At 39.0% G+C, this 16,178-nt stretch overlaps 1 protein-coding gene across 8 annotated transcripts in view; it reads right to left on the bottom strand.

The window, feature by feature from the left end:
• Nucleotides 1-16,178, bottom strand: part of NCOA2 (nuclear receptor coactivator 2) — a 198,042-nt gene that overhangs the window by 36,211 nt on the left and 145,653 nt on the right. For all 8 annotated transcript variants that reach the window (XR_012622404.1, XM_074817590.1, XM_074817599.1 and 5 more), the window contains 6 exons: nucleotides 14,076-14,253; nucleotides 12,481-12,666; nucleotides 11,495-11,596; nucleotides 11,267-11,407; nucleotides 7,703-7,850; nucleotides 4,237-5,506 (listed from right to left, as the gene is read on the bottom strand). Coding sequence is in view for 7 of the 8 variants with exons in the window: in XM_074817590.1 (XP_074673691.1) it covers nucleotides 4,237-5,506; nucleotides 7,703-7,850; nucleotides 11,267-11,407; nucleotides 11,495-11,596; nucleotides 12,481-12,666; nucleotides 14,076-14,253 (2,025 nt within the window). In the remaining variant the exon portion in view is untranslated. The remainder of the gene's footprint in view (nucleotides 1-4,236; nucleotides 5,507-7,702; nucleotides 7,851-11,266; nucleotides 11,408-11,494; nucleotides 11,597-12,480; nucleotides 12,667-14,075; nucleotides 14,254-16,178) is intronic.

Here is a 16,178-nt window from a genome sequence, read left to right as displayed (position 1 = left end):
GAAAAAGAGGAGAGTACACTTATGGAGATAAGGATTTTAATTCCACACTGTGCCAAGTGCTTTCTCAGAGAATAAGCTACTGAAAATTTCTACATTTTGGTTTCTTCATCTGTAATACGAATATAATAATCCATGCCCAATTTTACAGAAGAGTTTTGCAGTGCAAAACAATGTGGCTAAACAAAACGTTTCTTTAGCAAGGCAATACCTGACATTGTCAGGGCATGATGCTTCCCTGTCGTAACCCTACACTTTCACTCTCCTTCCCCCAAGCTGTTAGCCGGTCCTTGTCAGATTTGACCATCTGCTGACCACTACACAGGCTGCTCCCAACCAGCAGCAGCGTGTGCTGGCTGCAGCCAGAAGCACAGTGAAGGGTTTTTTGAGAGACAGCACAAGCAGTGGGGCACAGGGAAGGAGTGTGCGGGATGAAGTCCCACTATGGCAGCTCCACAGTAGCTGGTGGGCCAGCAGGGAAATGTAGGCTTACTGCTGAGGGATGCCCTATAAAACAAACACGTAGCAAATCAAGACTCGTGTTTCCACTGCCTTCCCTTTTTAATAGTGGAAAATGATATCAGCACTCATGGTGCTTGATAGCAACAGTCCTACTACTGTTGGTACTGTAGGAAAAGCTCTGCTGAGCCTCCCCAGCAGGTCTCTCTTTCATCCTCTCCCCCACAGCTGCCCTAACTGGAATAGCAATCAGCCTAATAGAGCTTGATAACCATCATCCCACCAAGGAAGGGAAAAAGGTACGGTGGCTCTGGAAATATTCTCTGCCATTTGAGAAAGGCTTCCTGTCAGTTGCTGCTCTCTGCAGAAGTGTATGTTTAAACACACTACCTAGAAGACTGCTATTTTTAGTACAGTGGTGCACTTCAAAGCATTTCCTGCTCAGAAAGTCACACCAAAAGTAAAAGGAGAAAACGTAATAGCTCTGCTACCTCCCAACACCCCAATCCCCCTTGCAGAGGCCATCCCACTGCTGCTCCACTGCAGTTTCCAGAGAAACTGCACACTCCAGTGACTAATTACTTAAAAATACAACATTCCTCAGGGAGGAGAAGTTTTAAATAAACCTGCAAAATAGGTAACACAAGCACATGGCTAATTTTTACATACGGGAGGAAGAAGGGGGGGGAAGGATGCAGGAGGATGGAAGAATTTAGCACAAGAATCTGTGTTCTAGTCTTGTACTAAATAGTTCCAGCTTTGATCTAAATATAGGCAATGAGCACTTCCTGTGGGAGACTGTCTTCCAAAGCTGAAGAGTTTTTGATGCTAAATATTTTCAGTGATTTTATAATTGGGGTAAAGTGGTTATTTGTTTAAAGGCCTGGCCTTCAGCTAGATAAACGCTTACATTATTTTATATTCCCTACTATTTCCTCTCCTACTCCACGTTGGACTTCTCCTGTTTATTCAGCTCCAGATTTCACTGCATTTTAAGTAGGTTTTAAAACTCTATTTACAACCAATGGGAGCAACAAAAGCCTTTCTGTCATTATCCAGCAGCCTTTCATCACAGCTGTGGGACTGGCTTCTCCTTACTTTGGCGCTAAGGAAGCTCGAGCACTTCAGCCCTTAGCATTTTATCACAACTCCTGCACTGCTTCGCGGTTTTCTGAACAGCCACAACTCCTAGACCTTCCTGTACCTCTGGTTCCCCTTCTCCTGGGAGACAACTTCCATCTTCAAATCTTAAGAAAAGGCAATACATCCAATAGTCCATACTCCAACCCCCTCAAGTTCCTCCCCTGACCTCAGAAACACAAAGCCTAAAAATAAAAAATGAATAGACTATTCACTTTACAAAGTTCATAATACTGAGGACCTGATTTTCAAGTGCTTGAGGTTGGCAATGCTTGTAGACACTGAAGTCTCTTTCTTTAAAGTTAGTCTTATAACTACATGTTTACATTCAGGGTGAGATGAACTTGCCTGTCTTTACTCATGGAAAAGTAAGGCAGATAGTTTCAACTAGCCATCTAGGCTACCACTAGTCAATGGGAACATCACTAGAGAGCAGCTTACCTGCCACCTCCCCTGTTTGAGACACACATTAGGATAAGACAAAAAAAAAACTCCTGGAGTATTTTCCTATTTTTCCATCAATGATAAAAGGAGCTCGTAGAACTACCGTGGACTAGACAGCTAACTTCTAGAGGGGACAAAACTTGCTCTTTGTGAATGGGTTCACAAGCTAAGCTGTTTCTTGTCTACTCCACAGAGATCATGAAAGAGGAAATTTTAATTCTTTTAGAAATGTAATTCTTGGGCAGTAAAACATCTGAAGACCGTGATTTTGATCTACTTACATAGGCCCAATTTTTTTTGTGATTTCCATATTTTACGTTCTTATCCAGTATCAAATACTGAGGACTGAAGGATCTCTGCCTTCAATCCAGTATTGACTTCAATGTGTAGGATCTGCACTAGGAACTGAAAACTATTAGATATTTCTACAATAGTTTATTCTTGCCAGTTTAGCTGTGTATTTGTTGATATCTGTGTTTTTCTAGCCTAACAAAGCACAAGTTCTCACAGAAAATCTAAGCCCTTCCCTCTACAGGCACTACAAAATAGCAGCTGTATTCAGAACTAAACTAGCATCCAGGCTTGAGGATAAATCCCTGTAGAAATTAGTGTAATTTGGCTCAGTTTCCCCCTAAAGCATGGGAAGGATTGAAAAACCACAACTGCTCCTACATAATGGCAATAGCTGTCAAATTCTGTTGAAACAGAGGAGGTGAAGTAACCTTAGGAGATGCCTGGATAACTGAGATTTTAACAATGCTGCGTCCATGCTGTAGTAGCACATTTGGCCTCTATGTTTTGTGGTTATAACCACTGTTGAAAGAACTGTCTACTGGTTAGAGACTGCCAAAAGGGCAAAGTTAAAAAAACCCCATCCAGTGGTGTGACTTAGGGCTAAGAAAATTTTATCTATCCCTCCTCATCCTCGAAGTACAATATAGAAAATATAAAATATTATGTATATATATATACACACGCACAATAATAATAAAAATACAATAGATTCACAAAAATAAACGAGGTCACAAAAATCCAGTCCGCACATTAAAAATACACAGTATTTAAAAAGTGAAGGATATGGCTGTGAATGAGAGACTCATGAACATTTGCACAGTGTATGATCTGATCATGATTTACAAACTAAGGCTTCATGCACAGGGCACTGTCTAGGGATTAATGACCAGCTGGGAGAGTTGATAGCGTAGGACAAAGCTAAGGATCATTAACTCCAGGTAGCTATAAACTCCCCAGAAAATGCCTTATACTAAAATTGATATGGCAATTACCCATTTTATAAATAAAATAAGCAGTAATATTGAAGTAGCAAATTGCTTTTGCTGCGTTCCTTTTTCTTGTAAAGCTCTGAAAACTGGAGCATTTTGGGCGATGTGAACCTGGTGCTTTTTGAAAGTGGATTCTGCATGAAAGCCAGTGAAATAACACTTTTTAGCATAGGTCCTAACAACATACAGTTTATTAGTATGTTGTGCAGCAGAGCAACAAGCAATCTTGCACAGAACGCAAAGAAATTCTGAACGCAAAATTCAATGCAGATAACCTTGCACAGCGAGACATGATCTCTGCACTGAACAATTAATCATCCATGGGAACTTGGGGCTGAATATAAAATTTTTTTAAGTAAAAAAAAAAAACCAACAACAACACAACCCCCTTAATTGGCACAGAAGCAAGGGAAGTGTATTTGCCTTGATTTTAATTTGCAGCTCAAGTATAGCACAAAGACCAGCAATGCAAAGTTGGTATCAGTCTTTTCAAACAACTCCTGTCCTTAAGCATGAACCTGCTTTACATGGGAGAAGTGTAGTTGCTATGCTGGGCTAGGTCAAGAGCCCATCTAGCCCACAGCAGTTCAACAACAGCCTATGGGAAAAGCTGTCACAATGCGAGCATTAACCAACAGTTACAAGTATTTTCTTTTCATCTGACCACCATCTGGGAAAAGCTCCCCAGCATTCAGTCCCTGCGTTATCTATCTCCTCCCAGGCAGAGTCTGTTCTTTTAGACAGAGTGGTGATCACAACTTAGTAGCACCAACTGGAAAATTGAGTGAAGACTGGATTTCAAAAGACAGGTAACAGCCCCTTGAAGTGTCAAGAAATTACTCTTAGAGGGAGTCAGATGCAGGAATGCAGGCCTAGAACATCTCATTCACACGTAATGCAAAGATTTGCTTACCTGTTCGTTAGGCTCAAAGCTTATCTCTTCTTTTTCCGTCCTCATAGCTATCAACTTTGTGCTACCGGAAGGGTCTGTCTTACTGTCCAACCGCTCCAGTTTTGGGGGTATGTCTGGTAAACCAATATCTTTAGTATCATCTTTATCTAGCAAGTAGCGAAGTAGTGCATTATTATTCTTCTTAGGACTCGCTGGCTCCTGTTTAACAGTCACCTCTGAACCAGGAGCTGTGCTACTAGACTCCTGGTTCAGTTCTTTGCCTGTGGCCTCTGCTGTGAGCTTGGCCAAATCTACAGGAGAACTACTGTCCTGCAATAGTCTGTGCAAAATTTTATGCTTCTCCTTGAGCGAGGTTCCGTGTGCCGAACCAGACCCAGGCAACCCTCCCGTGGAGTCCTTGCTAACGTCTCCCATGGTACTGGCCAAAGGCGAAGGCTCCATCTGATCCGATTTGGTGGTCAGCAATTGTAAGAGCTTTGTCTGGCTTTTTCCGTCGTGCAGTTTATTCTGTCCATCAGGTCTCTCACCACTGACAACCGGTGGCATGTTGCTATCGCTATTATCTTTCTGTTCTCCTGAATGGCAGCTATTCTCTGCTTGTCCAGTTGTACCTTCCGATTGCTCCCCATATAGTCCAAAGCAGTCTTTAGAGTCCAGGCTTCCCATCTTGCTTAGCTGGGGAGGATTCATATTCACAGGGGAATTTTGTAAATTTCCCATTTTTAGGTCAGGTGAAGCCAACGATGATCCTAGAGAAACGCCATGGCCCTCGCTGAGGGCCTGAAGTGCGTTCAGGGAACTGTTGGTGTAGTTATGGCTATTTCCTGTGCTGCTGCAGACTCCCACGGGTGAATGTAAGCTTCCTGCAGGGGAGAACTGACTGGGTGGGATGCGAGGGCTTCCTGCCACTCCAGGGCTCACACGATGCCTTGGGGAAAGCATAGAGTTTGGCTGCCCTGGGTTCATGCCAGGGCTGCTTTGTGAGGGGCTATTCATTTTTAGTGCATAGTTACTACCCTGAGGAGTGGATGCTTGTATGCTTGACACATGGTTCATTCCCCCTGAACCACCAAACCTGCCTGCTGGCATGCCCATTTGTTCCTTTGGGCCATTTATGGCAAAATTTATATTGCTACTGATGGTCATATCCTGACCTGGGTTCCCACTGCACATGGCCTGATGGGCAGGGCTGCTGGAGCTAATTGGGTTCAATATCTTCCCCATTCCTTGTCCAGTCAAATCCTGATTCATTCCACAGACATTCTGCTCTCTATGTGGCAAGGGGAAGAAAAACAACCCATTAGCTAAATGACAGTGGCCAACTTGCAATTACATTACAGAAAAAGAAGCAAAACCTCAAACCTTGCTTTAAAATAACAGAAGAAACCTACAATTAAAAACAAATTGACAATTTGACAAAAGTGATATGCAACTCTCAACATGGCTGCACGTTAACAGTATGGTTTTTCAGTACCTCATTAACAAATCAGTGGCAGAGAGGAAAAACAAAATTATACCTCATTTAAATGACAGTCATTAGAAATGCAGATAGATTACAATTTCAGACTCTCTCCCTTTAACGTATATCTTTCTCTACAATTCGGCAAGAGCTAACTTCTAGAACTGACAGAAATCTCATCTGAAACATATGACCCAAACAAATACATGTTTTACAACAGCTGTGGACATCTGCTGGAGTTTTGAATTTCTATGATTTAGCCCCACCACAAGGCTGGAGTGGGCTATTTGCCCACCAAGTTCATAGTGAAAGGAAAGTTGAAAAACTTGCATTTCTACACTGCCAGAATATTTCGATACCGCTCCAAAACAGCATGTGAGCCAAGAGAACTACTGGATACTGCTTCAGAATGGGAACAGTCTGTTAGCAATCCAGTCCTGCATGGGTGTTTAGGAAAAAAGGAGAAGAAGAAGAAAACCCCCCACACACAGAAGCTGAAACTCATATTTTAGATATGTAGGCTGTAAGATGGAGGAAACAGAAGAGACACACACAGAGAAAAAGCTCTTGGAGAGCACCCGAAGGTCGCTTCTCTTTTCCTCAGTAAATTTTAATTAGTTTATGGGAGGATGCAATATACTTTTTACTTCTATGCTAAAACTTAAATCAGACATATTTCCAAATGCTAAAAGCTATAGAAGAGACAGAGTCAAGTAGATTAGGAAGGAAAAAAAAAAAAAAAAAAAAAAGAGGTTCTGAAAAAAATCAAGTCAACTCCAGACTGCCAAACACAAATACTAATGGAATATTTTTAATATGTATTTTTGAGGAGATGAAAACCATTCGTACTTGCACAGGATAAGTGTAGATAAACTTTCACATTTTGCTCAAGCATGAGAAGTGAAAGAACTGAAGCACACAGAGTACTGAAGCTTGTTACTCTATACTTGTTACCTTAGGTATAAAGGCAAAGGTGAACAACATTAACTACAAAAAGAGAGGTGGATTTTTAAAACCTTATTAGAAATACAATAGTACCAGTGTTCTGCTAAAAAAAGCATGAATATTTGCAAGTACCATTTTTAACATGATGGTGTTTTTTTAAATTTAAAATTTAGCACTTCATGAAATACCAAGTATATTCAGCAATCCAAAGAAAACAAATTTCAGACAGCTTTTGGTCAGGTCAATTTCCAAATCTACAATCTCTGTAAAATATTTTCAGTTTTAATTACATTTAAAGCTGTTTTCTTCCTCTCAAAAAAGTGATACTGTGGGTGCAGGGAAATAGCATTGTAATTATTATAATCAGCAAATAAAACCTGAAACAAAACCTGACACAAATATACCAGGATGTGCAATGACTTAATTCAAATTTTACGCTGAAGTTCTGAGGTCATTGATTACTTATGCTTGACTTCAACATATTATTGCTTGTGCCTTTTTAAAAAAAAAAAAAAACAACTAATAATGGTGGCATTTATCAGGATTGGACATGTGCAAGTCACTACTCCAAGCACCATAAAAGACAAGGAATGAAGAGAGACAAGGAGTTAAAATATGCTGTTTGTCTAAAATGCAGTTCTAATAATCATAACATATTCATTAAAGAAGACCCAGGCCCAACATATGACTGACTGTGAACTACAGGAATTTAATCCTTCAAAGTTTTCTACATTTAATTACATTTGGAAAGCTTCTTGTGTCTACTATGCAAAATACAGTAAATTAAAATACCAAAATTAAGAACATGAGATTAAGGGAAATGTTTTATGTTTAATGAAACATCTTGATGTGAAAATCCATCATGCCATTTTTAAGTACTGAAATAATCTTACAGCCTTTTCCTGCTGTAAGTGTTGATTCCAAAAACTTACTTTGTTTTCATGCTATCAGTTCTATGTCAACTGAACATCTATCAGCCTTAAACAATCTATTTGCTTTGGTAACTTTGTACCTTCCCTGTCTCTCTGCAGAGTGTGGATGTAATAAACTGGTCAGGATTACCTGTGAAGCATATGCAAGGAGATTACAAGCTGAGGTTCACTAGTTGTCTGAGAACGGATGAGCTTGCTCTTCGTTTGGGCAGAAACGATAGTGCCATCAGACAAGGAAAACCGATAAACAGGACTAAACGCTAGTCCCTGCCTCAGCACTGCAAGAAAGCAAAATAACAGAATTAAAGAGAAACTATCATACAGGTATCTTAGCTGCTCAGCATCTGATGTTCTAAATCCATCAGCACTGATACCACAAACACTGCATTAGTTTAAAACAAATAAAAAATAACGCAGAAGAAAAATTTTGAAAATAAGTAGATGGGATGCATATAAAATAAAGGGTCCTACATACTCTAGGGTGATCAAAAGAAAACCTATGTGGAGTGACAGCAATAACAGGACAGAGTATTTCAGAAGTGGACGAAGAAGTCCTCAGTATCTATTTCACTCTTCATCAAAGACGTGTCTAACTCCTTTTGTTCCTCATACGTTTTTTCATCTGTATCATCTACATCACGATGATTAATATAAATGCCTTTAGCTTCTAGATCATCCGTTTCCATTAGCCTGTATCTTTTCCTCCTTATTGCCTGCTTAAATTATCTCGTTAGAGTTACTCTCACTACTTCTTTAATTTAAAAAGTACATAAATCTCTTCAATAAGAACAATTAGGAATAAGAAGAACTGGAACAAGAAATTATTACTTTTTAAAGAGCAAATACAAAAATATACAGCTCAAACAAATTACAAATACAATTACCTAAACCAAAAGTGGGGCTGTGCTATCCTTCCCCAGTGTTAAATATGACTGCATGTCAGGTTTGGGGTTTACTTCACTGCACATATTCTGAAGCCCTTAAATTTTCAATGTAAATCTGAACTTCAACAAATTCAGTTCCCTAACTTCTGTAGACCTCTGTGACATTTCTTTAATTAAAAATGAAAATCGTGTTATGGAAAAGCAAATTTCCAACCATTTATTCTGCTGTTCACTCTTTGCCATCAATGAAACAAGTCTAATCATTTTCAATTCCTAGTCCAAAAACTGTAAGATTAGGATTGCAGATACAGCAGGAAGGAAATACTTAATTGAGTGTATATATATATATATATATATTCATATAATTGTTTAGGGAAAAATAGGAATGAAGCAAATACAAATACTTTTAATTTCCTATTTTTTCATACATATACATTTTATGTGAGGTTTTTTGTTTGTTTGTTTTGTTTGTTTGTTGTTTGTTTTTTTTTTTTTTTAAATTAATCGTATCATCTGATCTTCATTTCGTTGCTTGTCTTTTAAGATTTCCTGTTGTAATGAAATGACATGGTTTTCCAAGTGTGGTTTTATTAAATAGTCTCCACTACGGAGCTACTAGCTTTTCAGCCTTGCAGGGCTGGTTATGATTGCTTTCCTTCCCTGTCCCCCCCACTGTTATATATTGTTCTGCAAGGTTTTAAAGTATTATTTAGACAGTGAGAAAACAGGAAGCACAATTTAAACAATCAGAAGGGGGTTTTCAGAGTAAAACGTAAAGAAAAACAAAAACCTACAACTGTGAAACAATACAAAGCAGAATTTCACTGTTAGGTATGTCATTGTTTCAGTTTAACCTTTGGGCACCAGAAGGTCCAAAGCTCTTAACTTTAGCATATACCACATCAGGAAATTCCAGTACTCAATGCCAACAGGATACAAGTGAAATCTCTACTTAAATCATTTTCCAAACTAATTCTTTAAGCAAACAAGAGTGTTTCCGTATTCCTCTTGAGGAAATGCTATTTTTCTGACTGTGGCCAATAAAAACTTACCATATATTTTGCACTTTATACTGAGAGTTAATTTGAAATCTTTGTGGGTTTTGTTGTTTATCAAGCTAATGCACTTTTTTTTTTTCCACACTAACACTGAATTACATGCAGCAGACCATTACTTTCTTTGCTTCTGTTCTCAAACCATGATGACTTAGAAAATGCAAGGAGTTCCTCACTCAAGTGCAAAGATGATACTGCCCAAGATACGCCTTGTTTTTCTCCTCCATGCTGCAGGGCAGGGGAAGGAAACATTTCAGCCATTATTCCTCTCTAGTGCTGGATCCTTTGCAGCAAAGCAATTCCAGAGGTTTTTCCTCCTCCTCTTATCACTCACTCTCTTCAGTTGCACAAGAAGAGCCCCCTCATTTAGACTAATTCTACAGTTGATATGATGATCCTAAGCCTCTCCTGCAAAATGATACAGTGTAAACTCCAAAACATGTATTTTCATCACTTCACAGATAGCTTAGAGAGGACCCACTCAAACCTCGGCACTGGAGCTGCTAATTTGGTCAGGAATCATTTGAAGAGGCCTGAAGCAACAAGTGGCTGGATGTCGTAACAGAAACTTCTAAATCACCTTTGGAACAGACAGGTCCTTACCTGACACTGCTCTCTAAACACCTGCTGTAACTTTAATTGCATACTATCTTCTTCAGTTCTGTCTGAAATCACAGCATGAGGCTGTGAACTTTTAGCACTCCTACTGTATACACCCCAAAAGCTGTTATCTAAAATATCACAGTATTTCTGTGCCCCCACATTCCCAGAATGAAACCTGAAGGTTCCATGAAAGCAGAACATATTAAAGTGTTAAAGAATATTTAACTAACGCCGCATGACTAAAGCTTTTCTTTTTTTTTTTTTTTTTTGGTGTGTGTATTTGGTGGAATAATTTGAGATTCCAGTTACAATTCAGTTTCCAAGACAGCATGCCAGTTGTTTAATGACCATGGCAACTATTTGTTACAGGCCAGCTGTAAACCCTGTTCTACAAACACGAACCCAAACAATGATGCTCCTGCACTGGAAATGTTCCAGATATTCCCCACTGGTTTTGAAAGGACCTTCTTGTGGACTATAAAGGGTTATTTGTTTTTAGTAATTTGGATTTGTGTTACTAGAATTATTAGTATCAGGGTTTGATGAAAAGTAAAATTCCCACCCAGTCACTACCACAGAAACCTCATGGGGAACATTTCACAGTGCAGTACTCTCCTACATCTTGCCTACCATAATCTTGACTGAGTAGATGTGCTTGTGGTGTATCCTATAACACTTACCAGCTAGATACACTACAACAATGTAGGTTTCCAGATAGTACAAGTTCTGCATCTTTGATAAGTCACACTGAGTGTTTCTCACAGGAAATGTGACAGTAAAAGCCCATTTTTATAGAGAAAAGGAATACAGGTCAATGAACTGCAATGTGTGAGCTCAGGTTCTGAAGAATAGTGGGTAGTGAACGTTTTGGTGGGCAACATGCAAGGGTCTTTCTTTCTAAAATAACTGCGACAATCTGAAGATTTACAACCCTCTCCAATACTGCACAGTTATAACAAGCAGGCTAAAACAGGGAGAAAGGTGCAAAACCTCTCTAGAGCGAGTCATCAGTGTGTCAAGCAAATCAGCTTGAAAAAGGGACTGTCAGTAGCCCTTGATTGTTCCATGTAAACATAACAAAGAGAACACAACCAAGAGCTACAAATGACAAACAGTTTAAATATAGAAAGTGCTAAAAATATGAAACCTAACCTTCCTGGTGATGCCTCTTGGCAAAAGATATTTCTCCCTCGTGCTGCGAATGGAACCTTTGAATGCATCTTCTCACCAAATCCTCCCAGCCAGGTTTCATAGCTGCTCGCATGCTACTTGTGTCCAGTGAAGTTATTTTGCCTGATATTAGATAAAACATTTGTTACAGCAATTTCCCCTTTGGGAGGGAAAAAAAAATAAAAATTAAAAACTCCTATTTCACAATACCTTGTAGATCCTGGCGAGTAGTAAAGCTCTCTGATGAAGGAAGAAGTGGTCTTTCCTTCATTGGAGCTCTTCTTGCAACACAAATCAAGCAAGACTGCAAATCTTAAAGAAAAATATTACCTGAGTAATTTGTACAGAAGAGAAAGATTTTTCTTCCACAAAGAATTCAGAAATATTTTTAAAAAGGTCTTTAAATCTTTTTGCACCAAAAGAATAGATTTTGTACCAATAAAAGGACAGACAGAACTCAGTAGTTTTACATCTTCATTATTTCTTACAACACTAAACAACACAGGAGAGGTGGGTTTGTTTTCTTTTTTAGAAGAAAAATTATCAAGGACTCTACCACAGACCACAATTATCGGCACATGTTTATGCATATACCTGCAGCAGCTCAATCAGTCAGGAGATAAAAAAGTATACTGCATGCACGGAGAGCACATTTCTTCACCACTTACCATTTCATACCTTCTAAGCCACATTTCTTAAACATGCCCCAAATGCTTGCTGTCCCTGAGAAAGCAGCTTCATAATAAGCCATTTTTACTTATCTGAATACTTAAAATACAATCTGAGTAAATTTACCTGCTGAAGTAGTAAATGGCAAAGGAAATGGTGAACCACACTTGTCTTCAAATTCTAAGAACTCAGAAGATTGCCCATTGAAACTTTCCTCCCAGTCAGCTACATTCTTCTTACGCTTGCAGTAATATAAAACTAGGATATCTCTTTAAGGTAAACAGCTTCTCTCAATTTCAACTATATTGGTTTAACAAATAGATGGCTGCAAGTGTATATGTTCATAATCCAAGATGAAAGTACACTTCTACAGTTAAATGAAAAAGCAAAAATCTTACAATTTTTCCATTTTTCAGAATTTAGAAGCCACTTTATCAACTTTACCTCACAATCAACTGCACTGGAACTGCCAACCCACAACAGCATGGAAAGAGAGAACACTAACACAAATAGAAAGTGGTAATTACCTTCACCATCCTCCTTGAAGGAATTTGGTTGAGAAACAGCAAAGCACTGCATAGTTTCGTATTTCTGATGTGCTTCCTGGTTATCATGGCCTTCTTCAGAATCAGCAAGAGGTTTTACCAGCATCCGACAATTAAAGGTATGGCTATTACGCCTAGGAGTGTCACCAGACCAAGATCCCCCGTTCACTGAGCAAAGCAAAGATCATATAGTGAGATAAATCTGGTAGCAGTCACTTCTGCTGCTTATCCACAGGAAATTAATCAAGGTGCAGACTGGTCGGGAAACAAGCTCATTTAACAACAACAATCTATTTTTAATATTAGAGCCCAAACCAGTACATAACAAAGTAATTTATAAAATTATCAGATTTGAAGAGCACTGCTAATTTGTTCAGCCATCATGTTTTTTTTAAGTGACTTAGAACAACATAGTAGAAAAGCAGGACAAAAGTCTAAATATTGGTGCGTGTAAAAGTTATACAGTACAGTGAAAAGCCTACTGAGTAGATCAAGTTAATTTATGTGCCTGGAAGAAATAAGGCAGTATGTAGGCTCTGTCCAGTGAATTTAGAAGTGATTAATACAAAAGAGATGGCAGCATTATATAAAAATCTGTGTCCAGATTAGAAATAGAAAGAAAAGAAACTAATATGCATTTATAAAAACAGGAAGCAATAAAATTGGGAATATATTAAAACACACAGTCTCAGCTACAACAGCACAGACTGAAGGGATGAGAATGTCCTGGGTGCAGTGATGGACAAAACTAAAGCCTAACATAGTGCTTAAGTAAAAAAGGAAACAAAATTCTGAGATGCACAAATATAGATATTGGACATCGGTCAGAGTGAATTAATGTAACACCACATAAGGAAATATCAGGGTCATATTTAAAATACTCTTCACTTGCCCTCTTCAGTCATAAAATGTAATAGAGGCAGTAATTTATGGGGTTTAGCCATTTACATTTTTGATCCTTCAGGGGTTTATAAGTAAAGTCATAAAATGCTAAAGTGAATTACTTAATACTTTTTAAACTGCTGTGAGTAAATGAGGTGCCCAGTATTGACTTTTTCTTTTCACCTCTTCCAAAAACTAATGACATTCAACACAGTATTAATATGAATCCAAAAATGTCTAAAACTAACAAAAAAGAGGTTTTGAAAAATAAGGTAAATACTGGTGAGACTAAAAATACTGAAATAAAAATTCTAGCATAAGGAGTTTTCTGATTTTTCTTTTATATTCCCCCTTTCTTGGGCCATTCTTAGAATAACCAGCCTAGACAGAGAACTAACAGAGAGTTCACATAGCTAATGCTGTCTTTTAGTGATTCACTCTGGAGATCCATTAAAAATATCAGCTAACATGAGTTACTAAGAGTAATTTTAACAAAGAAGAATCTGAAAAGAGTGGAGGATGCTTTTGAGAATAATATTAATCATTTATACAGCCTATATATACATTAAAAATAAATAGAGTGTATATGATGAAACTGTAAGTAGTGGAAGGACATTAACTTAAGTTATTGAAACGCTGATTTATGAAACTGAAGTTAAATAAGTAATGGTATGATATGAGGAAAAGATATATACCTAAAGATTTTGGCAGCAGGATTTTGACAAATTCATTGTGGTCCCCTACATGCAGGATGCTATATATGCTTGTGTTCATCAGCTCTTCTTGGTTGTACCTTAGGTACTGTGTCACATTCTCAGAAACAAACACAACATTACCTTCTGGGTTCACTACAAAGAAGAACCCATCTAGGGCCTAAAGAGGGGGGAAAAAAAAAGCAGAGAGAGAGAAAAGAGAAAAAGAGAGAAAGAGAGAGAAACACAATACCAAACAATCAGATTAACAACAAGATACCCAGAAAATAAATATTCCCTTCAGAAGACATAGCTGAATCTTTCTGCATCCATCTCAGTTCTTATATTCTTGTCTGTAATAGCAAAGGACACATTTCAGATTGAGCATCTAATCTTACTTATATCCAACCAGTGTAAAAGCACAGAAGGGTCCACACCTTGCAAAATAATGAAACCCACATATGAAAACAACCAAATCCCCTGCCCCAAACAAACAAACAAAAACAATGGAAGAGATTGCTACCTATCTGCCTGCCTGTGAAGTAAGAAACCTGGACCAGAAGCTGGTTCTGCTAAACCCAGAGCCTGTTCACTCCTCTGTGCAGCACAGGGAGACTGATCCCAGGAAAACATCACAAGATGTGCTGGCACAAGGCAAGGAAAACCCTGGCAGAAAAGAAAGAGAAAGGCTCTCTCCCTATCCCCAGCAGTGCATCTTCATAGAAGCAAGGCCCCATGCAGCCAGGAACACGAGGGATTAAAAGCAGAAAAGGGCAAAGGGAGCAGAGAGCAGGCAGTGAGCAGTGAGGAAGGGGCAGCTTTAGTCTCTACTCCCAGGACTGCTTTCATTTTTTTTATTTGACACCAGTTTAATTCAGTCCACACATGATCCAGGGAACAGGAACCAGACTTTCATCTCTTCAACTCAGCTCCATGGTACTCCAAAGGACTTAAAGTTTCTGTGAGGAAGTGTCTACATTAGTAATTTCTGCTGATTGGTTTCCCCACTTATCTCCTGTGATGGTGACAACCTAGCTGCAGCATTCTTTCCAAGATATCTGCTGTATGTTATCCGAAGCCTAAGCCAAATACTGTATCACTTCTACTTGATGAGGATAAAGTAAAAATTTGAGTATCAGTAAGAACTTCCCACGCCAACTTTCTTTTCCTTAAGATGCAAGCATGATTGTGGATGGTAGAAATATTTCAGAATACATCCCTCTAGTCATATGAGCAGATAAAGTGGGATACACTTAAACTTAAAGCACCAAAGCTTGGTCTAAGTATTCAATTAACAATCAACCCATACAGACTTCTGCAGCTTTGCCTGATTTATTCACCTCTCTAAGGATTGGTGGGAAATCACTGGAGCAGTTGTTAGTTATCGCATCTCCAGGGACAGAAACAAGTCAGAAAAGCAGGCAACCTATGATTCATCATGGGTTAATTAAAAGTGACTGGATCCATACTACACCCGAACTCAGCTCACTGCAAAACAATCTAACAAGGAGGAGCTGCCATAGCAAGCGTATACAGGCATGTGGCATTTTTGGTATGACCAAACTTGCATACTGTACAACTTGCGTGTTGGTCTTAGCAGGCAGTTCTTAAGTCCTCAGGCTACAGATACATATTAAAAACATTGTACACTACTGAGCAGTTAGCAAATCCAGACAGTACAAACAAGGCGGCTAAGAAGGGGTCTTATTTCTGTCTTCAGTCACTTAGCAGAAGGCTAAAGAGAAGACAGAGCCAGGCTGTATTCAGAAGTTCACAAGGGAAAGACGAGACACAGGAACCTTCATGGAGATACAAGAAAAAAAAATCCACCATGAAGGTGGTCAGGTGTGGGAAGAGGCTGCCCAAAGAGGCTGTGAAATCTCCTTTCCCAGAGATTCAAACCTTGACTGGACTTGGACCTGAACTACCTGCTCTAGTTGGTCCTGCTCGCAGTGGGAGGTGGGACTCCACAAGCTTCAGAGGTCCTTTCCAGACTAAGTTAATTAATGATTCTGCTAAAGGGGAGGGACAGTGAAAAAGGGAGGGATAGTGAAAGCACAACACACAAGCAGAGTGGCTGAGCCAATGGTTGCCAAATGATTTGTT

Source organism: Strix aluco, chromosome 1, assembly GCF_031877795.1.
Source record: "Strix aluco isolate bStrAlu1 chromosome 1, bStrAlu1.hap1, whole genome shotgun sequence".
In the NCBI taxonomy this organism is placed as follows: domain Eukaryota; kingdom Metazoa; phylum Chordata; class Aves; order Strigiformes; family Strigidae; genus Strix; species Strix aluco.
The sequence above is the reverse complement of the archived record's forward strand: the minus strand, read 5'-3'. Positions and strand labels throughout refer to the sequence as shown.